The sequence below is a fragment of the Lolium perenne genome, chromosome 3 (assembly GCF_019359855.2).
Source record: "Lolium perenne isolate Kyuss_39 chromosome 3, Kyuss_2.0, whole genome shotgun sequence".
NCBI lineage: Eukaryota > Viridiplantae > Streptophyta > Magnoliopsida > Poales > Poaceae > Lolium > Lolium perenne.
In genome coordinates, this window is record NC_067246.2 from 128,185,254 (window position 1) to 128,192,795 (window position 7,542).

The 7,542-nt window shown below is 41.9% G+C and overlaps 1 protein-coding gene across 1 annotated transcript; it reads left to right on the plus strand.

Moving 5' to 3' along the window:
- The first annotated feature begins 1,738 nt into the window (after positions 1 to 1,738).
- On the plus strand, positions 1,739 to 7,306 carry LOC127342374 (uncharacterized). Its single transcript, XM_051368313.2, has 6 exons — positions 1,739 to 1,881; positions 4,238 to 4,361; positions 4,453 to 4,632; positions 5,229 to 5,327; positions 5,909 to 6,151; positions 6,696 to 7,306. The coding sequence occupies exons 2-6, from the start codon at positions 4,287 to 4,289 to the stop codon at positions 6,984 to 6,986; spliced, it is 888 nt and encodes a 295-aa protein (XP_051224273.1). The 5' UTR covers positions 1,739 to 1,881; positions 4,238 to 4,286; the 3' UTR covers positions 6,987 to 7,306.
- Positions 7,307 to 7,542: the final 236 nt, after the last annotated feature.

The window sequence follows — 7,542 nt, forward strand, 5'->3', positions numbered from 1 at the left end:
AGTCGATGGAGATGGCTCCGGGGGAAATTCCCCGTCCCGGCAGGGTGCAGGAACAGAGACTTCTGTCCCCCGAATCTTGTCTGCGATGACGGCGGAGCTACGGAACTTTTCGTGGGCGGAGACTTTTATATTTAGGGTTTTTGCATCAGGAGCTTTATATAGGCGGAAGATTTAGGTCGGTGGGGTGCATGGGGGGGGGGGGCACACCATGCCTTGGCGCGGGCTAGGGGCAGGCCGCGCCAAGGGCAGGTGTGGCCACCCTGTGGCCCCCTTCGTCCCTTCTCTGGACTCCGTCTTCGCTCCTGGAAAAATATGAACTTTGGTTTTTGTTTCGTCCAATTCCGAGAATATTTCATGTACAACTTTTTTGAAATACAAAAACAACAGAAAATAGGGAACTGGCACTTTGGCATCTTGTCAATAGGTTAGTTCAAAAAATACATAAAAGTGTCACGAAGTGTAAACAAAACATATACCAATTGGTGTAAGACAAGCATGGAGCATAAAAAATTATAGATACGTTTATGTATGAACATCTCCAAGCTTAACTCCTGCTCGTCCTCGAGTAGGTAAGTGATAACAAAATAATTTTTGAGGTGCATGAAGCCAACACAATCTTGATCAAGCATGTAAAGCACTGTGAGCTGGGATCTAAGTACTCTAACATAGGCATGATAGATGTAATTCCATAGAACTTAGCGACTATGTTATAACATGAAGAGTAACTCAAACAAAGGATCATGAATAGTAGTGCAGTGAAAGCAACTGTGTGTTTATGATCATAGAGTAAACATAATAAAGTGATACTCAACATGTCCTTATGGAATAGCAAAACATAAATGCAAGGACACCTTCAAAGTTCAGAGAGTGACTAGATACAAATAATTTGAGAGCAAACAATCATGAATCAATCAACAATAATTTTGGAACTATGCACATTGCACTAAGAATGATAACTATATCTCTTAATTGGTGCATAAAGTAGAAGGTGGAGACTCAACATGAAAGTAAAAGAAAGGCCCTTCGCAGAGGGAAGCAGGAATTACCCATGTGTTAGAGATTTTTATTTTAAAAGCAATAGGAGTGTTGAAAATATTTATTTTAAGCGAGAGAGGGAGGAGAGAGTCATCACCAAGAGAGGCCCTGCTGCCGTGACACTGACCAGGCTTTGCTCGACACTAAAACTCGATGGCGGCGAAAGGGAGAATGGTGGGGGAGGAGGCAACAACGAGGAAAGACAGGGTACCCCAGGCCTCAAAGAAGTACACGAGAGGACAAATGGGTCTAATTGGATATTTAAAAAATGTGCTACCCTTTTGTCAAAGTGATTTATCCTTTATGAACTAAGCAAATTAACAATATTATGAGTTCTAGGCTATAAAGGATATGAAAAAAATTAAACTCCTACCATATTCATTTTTTAAGCTAGCAATTCATTTTGTTTTGTATAGAATGCATGCGCCGAATCTTTGGGGTCCTCGTGGTGTGGTGGCATCATCTTTGTTATTGAAACAAAAAACTTGAAGAGCATCTTGTACTCTTGTGCCGACCGTCCAACCCTTGACGCGCGGCGGCTCCATGGTGGCTCGCTCTAGTCTAGTCTAGTGTAGTGGTTGGTGACGCAGCTGACGGCTGACGCGGCAACGCCTGACTGTTCCTGCTGCGACGGTGGCGACTTTCTTCCTTCCTTTCTTTCCCCCTCCGCCCGCGAACGCCGGGAAGGATTCAACTCTTTCCAATTATCTCCAAGCTTTATCCCCCCACTACTACCACCCCACTACCGCCCCGCCTTCCTCACCGGGATCCTTGCGGTGCTCTCTGAGGCCGTGTCTTGCCGCCCGTCGTCGCCGGCGCCGAGAGAGCGGGATCCTGATCCGCCAGGTGCGTCGCCGCCGCCCTCCATCTCCCGCCTCCTACTGTTCGATTGATCCAGGCGCCGCAACCACAACCTCTTCTTTTACAGGCCGGCCATCTCGGCTGTAGATTCACGGAATTCCTAGACTCATACCACCTGTCTGCCGTTTTCTTTACGATTATATTGGGTGTTCTCCGCGTGAGGAAACCAGTAGAGATTTCGATCTGCCCCCCGCTCGAACTCCACCCATCTTTTCCGCTCTCAACTGTTGACGCTCCTGGAAGATAGGAACTGCCGCTAGTTAGCTCGCGTCGACTCGATCCCGACCTGCTCTGTAGCCCAATTATACTGGGGTCTGCGGGAAAGGGACAACTGAAGCGTATCCAAATATCCAACAGTGTTATCGCGCCTTTATTTTGCCAATCACGCACCGGTGTTATGGAGTATGGACCGGATGCCAGAGTGGAATTTAGTGGCCTGCCCGCGTAGGTTTCTCCCATTTCGGAGGTTCCCATGGTAGTATGTTCTATCATGTGCTGTTAAATTTTCTTTCTTTTTCTCCCTCCCCGCCACTTGGCTCTGAGCATTTTCTGGTTTAGTTATGAGCTGAGCTGGTATAGATCGTAAAAAGGGAGAGTGCCAGTTTTCGTTAGTTTTTTAGTACATAATATACCTGAATTTTCAGTTTTCACACCCTTTCGTCTTATTGAGCTAGTGATCATTCTGTTCGTTTGCCAGTCAACACAACCACCCATACACAAAGAACGTGATTGCGGAGGTGTGTGGCCACCGCTCTGTAACTCGGTTCTCACTTTTGGTTGCTTCAGGCACCACAACCATTAACTGTGCTATTTGGTTTTACATGCCGGCTCGGTTGTTGATTCATGGAATTCGTGGACTCTTTGTTTTCTTAGGATGATTGAGTGGTCTTCCGCGTGAGGAAACTCGTAGACTTCGATCCCCCCCCCCCCCCCTCAAATTCCAAGATTATTTTCGCAGTTAACACTTCTGGAAGATAGTTTGTTTAGTTTGCATTGACTTGATCTCGACCTGTTCTGTAGCCCACATAAAGCTGTTTCTAGCATTAAAGCTGTCTCTGGCCTTATCAGATCAAATTATACTTGCAGAAAGGGACACCTGAAGCATATCTAAATATGCCACAAGTGTTGTCGTGTCTTTAATTTTCCATCAAGCACCAGTATTATGGAGTACGGACCGGATGCCAGAGTGGTATTTAGTGGCTTGCCCAGCTAGGTTTCTCCCATTTCGGAGGTTCCCATGGTTTCTGGCTCGATCTATCCTGTGATGTTATTTTTCTATTTCTCTCTGCTCTTGGCGCTGTGCGTTTTTTTAATTATGAATCTCCTAGGTCTATTTGTTTTAGTTACTTCATGAGCTGTTATCCATCGTAAAAGGGAGAGTGACAATTTTTGTTAGTTTTGTAGTACTACATATACCTGAATTTTGAGTATTCACACCCTTTCGTCTTATCGAGTTAGTGATCATTCTGCTATTTCACAACCACCCATACACAAAGAACGTGATCCCCGAGGTGCGTGGCCACCGCCCTCTATCCCCGGTTCGTACTGTTTGGTTGATTCAGGCGCCAAAACCATGAACTATGCTATTTGGTTTTACATGCCGGCTCGGTTGTTGATTCATGGAATTTTTAGACTCATAGCACTTTGTTTTCTTAGGATGATTGATTGTTCTTCCGCGTGAGGAAAATCATAGATTTCGGATCTCTCCCCCTCGAATTCCAAGATTCTTTTCGCAGTTAACATTTCTGGAAGATAGGAACTGCCGCCGCCTGCCGGTAGTTAGTTTAGTTCGCGATGACTTGATCTCGACCTGTTCTGTAGCCCACGTGAAGCTGTTTCTAGCAATAATGCTGTCTCTGGCATTAGCAGATCAAATTATCCTTGGAGAAAGGGACAACTGAAGCATATCTAAATATCCCACAAGTGTTATCACGTCTTCAATTTTCCATCGAGCACCAGTATTATGGAGTATGGACCGGATGCCAGAGTGAAATTTAGTGGTTTGCCCAGCTAGGTTTCTCCCATTTCAAAAGTTCCCATGGTTTCTGTCTCGATCTATCCTGTGATGTTATTTTTCTATTTCTCCCTGCTCTCGGCGCTGAGCATTTTTTAATTATGATTTTCCCAGGTTTATTTGTTTTAGTTACTTCATGAGGTGTTACCCATCGTAAATTTTTGCAGTACTACGTTTACATGAATTTTCATCTGTCGCACCCTTTTCCGTTGAACTGGCTTATTTCATTTGCTATCATTCTGTCTTCAGCCAGTCAACCCCACCATGCACAGACAATGAAGATGATAATTTATGTTTATTTGTCCTGATAATTATTATTTTTTGCAGCTTGTTCGACTATATATCTAGTAGAGTCATCTCCCTCCAGTTAGTAAAAATGTCCTTTCTCTGGAAATCAAACAACAGTGGTGCAACAGAGAAAACCTTGACCCTGGAAGAACAGCAACAGAAAGTAAGACATTGCTCTTCACTATAGGATATTTGCTTGGTTCTGTTGAAGTACTTAATTCTAATCCTGTTTTGATGTGCTGATTACTGAGCAGATAGATGAGTTACGGAAGCAACTTGGTGAACCCTCGTCAGTAGCAATACAGGGTTTCCTTTCGGATGCATCAATATTGAGATTTCTTCGAGCAAGAAACTGGAATGTGCAGAAAGCAAGTAAAATGCTGAAAGGAGCTGTCAAGTGGCGGGCATCATACAAGCCAGAAATGATTTCCTGGGTATGTCTGGTTTAACCGCTTGAAATCTTCATGTTCAATTGAATATGCATGTGTAACAAAGATCCATATAATTAGGACAGAGAAGTGAGAAAAGTAGTATTCAGGATGCATGTAAAAATAAGTTCAGTGTAGGTGGAATAACTATTGTCAGTGACAATTACGCATTACTGGGTAATTTGGTATAGGTATAGGTATATTTGGTAAATATACTTATACTGTATAGGTATAGGTATATTTGGTAGTCTAGGATTGGCATTTCTTAATTTATCCAAAATTTATAGAAAAAACTTTATGTTCGAGAAAATGTTGTAAATACTGGTACAACTGCGGGGAGAGTTAGAGATATATTTGGTAGTCTAGGATTGGTATCATTAAGAAACCGAAGGTACAACACCGTCCACGACGCCCCGCGTCGCAACATTTTCTTAATTGATCCACTTAATGATACACACCACAGTGCTAATTGAATGATATCAATATTATCGAACTGCTGCGGAGAGTTATAATGCAGACGCAGATTGTTCATGATGCTTTAAAAGTTCTTTGTATTACCAGGTTTACAGGGTAATGTAATATTTTCTTCCTTCAATCTTCAGGAAGACATTGCACATGAAGCAGAGACTGGAAAAATATATAGGGCTGACTACAAGGACAAACTTGGAAGAACTGTTCTTGTGATGAGGCCAGGCTTAGAGGTTAGCTTATTGCCTGCAGAGCAAATATCTGGAAATTTGATCATAAGGTTCTTAATATGTATATTCTCATAAAGAAACATGAGAATGCCTCCATATACCCGTCATATAATATGCTTTGAGATCATATAATAGTTACATGGTCTGCTTAAGATGTGAAAGGTACATTACAACTGTGAACCATGAATCTATGATTATGGAGCTATCATGCTAACTCTGCTGATATTTTTCTAACTCATATCCGAATGCTCAATCAGTGTTGTGAGTAACCAAAGATAATTTCTTGCTTTGTTGCAAATCAAAGTATCAAAGTTTTTTTTTCTTTTGTATTACATATGAATCTTGAGAAGCATAATTTTTGTTATCGTTTCTCTCGACACGTATTTACCTTGAACTAGATACTTTTTATGATGGTAAACTGGTAGTTTACTTTCAGGAATGCCTCTTTATGTTTATTCTGTAAACTTTTAGTTGTCTTTCAACTCATGTCACTCCGGAGTCTGGACTAAAGTTTGTGGTTCAGATGTGAAGCATGGTAACTTCAGTCATTCTAACTGCGTGTGCATAATGCTGATATATAACAGAACACTACCTGCGGAAAAGATCAGATCAAGTATCTTGTTTACTCTCTGGAGAAAGCGATTATGAATTTGACGGATGATCAGGAGAAGATGGTGTGGCTGACAGACTTCCAGGGCTGGTCACTGGGAAGCACGCCACTGAAGGTGACCAGAGAGACTGTGAGTGTTTTGCAAGACTGTTATCCTGAGAGACTGGGCCTAGCGATCCTTTACAATCCTCCTAGAGTATTTGAGTCTTTCTGGAAGGTAAGAAGCTGCACAACTTGAATTATCTTTACATTTGAACCAACATTGTTGCCTTGCGTTTTCCATACTCGCATAGGTGAATTATTACAAAAGATAGTATTGCAACCACAATGTTCAAACTTGTGCGACTAGCAGTATCTTGCTTGTTTGAAAATCATGAATGATGTGCTCCAGTCTATTGGTATTTGTTAACTATTTCTCCAGTCATTCACAGCCCTTTAACTAACCTACCTATTTTTCTTCTGTAATTGGTCTTTCCTGCTTGGTTTCACGATATTGGCGGTCTCCTCTGATATATTATTTCAGCATGATTCAACCATTAAAAGTTCCTATGTGGTGTGCTATATTCCCTAAAGCGAAATTGAAACAGGGGAAACAGTATAAACCACAACATGTGCACATTGGAAATAGTGTTATCAGGTCCTACATGTCAGTATCATTTCCTTCTGGAAAGATTCTGTTAGCTGCCTTGTTCTATGCTATTCTTAGTTGAGCTAGTTCACTGTTGTAAGATCAAAGGGCCTAACATACATACCAATGGCAGATAGTGAAGCCATTTTTGGACCATGAGACGTACAAGAAGGTGAAGTTTGTGTACTCAAACGATAAGGAGAGCCTGAAGATAATGGGAGAGGTCTTCGACCTTGACAAGCTTGACTCGGCATTCGGGGGAAGGAATACAGCCACCTTTGAATACACAAGCTACGCTGAACAAATGAAACTGGATGACAAGAAGATGCAATCTAACGACACAGGCTCTGACGCTTCAAGCGAGGCTTCCTTCTACAGTGGAACGGATTCCCCAAAGCACGGAGATGGAGAAGCGAAGGCCTGAGTTGCTCAACTGCTAATATTTGCTCCATTTCGGAGGTGGATAGGTCAAGAAAGAAAAATACACAATCATCTAACTAGCAGACCTTTCGTGCCAGTTTACAATCCTCTTGTTGATCCTGTTATTTGGGTCCAAGACATGGAATGTTATCTGTCCGTGGTATACTATAGAAGTTCCTGAAGGAAAGTTTGCACCAGAACCTGTGATGCGTTGACATCTACGGAGTAACTTAAATGAGAAATCTTATAACTGATGTCCTGTCGTTGCAGGCTTCTATACGGAATAATTTGGTGCAGCTCATGCGTTGCATGAGTAACTTTAAATACTGTCTATTTAACTATCTTAGTATCAGTATAATAATTTACGTTTGATGGCCATAATGGCCGGTTCTATTTGCTTTGTGGGATTCTCTGATGGCAAGTACAAAAATTAGCTTTTATTTATATATATGCCAGTTTATGTGGAGTAACTTATTTCAGAGTGAAGGAATAATTTATCATATCTGGCGAGTAGACTGAACCAAAAATCTTGATCCGACCTGAAAATGCATTTTTCTATA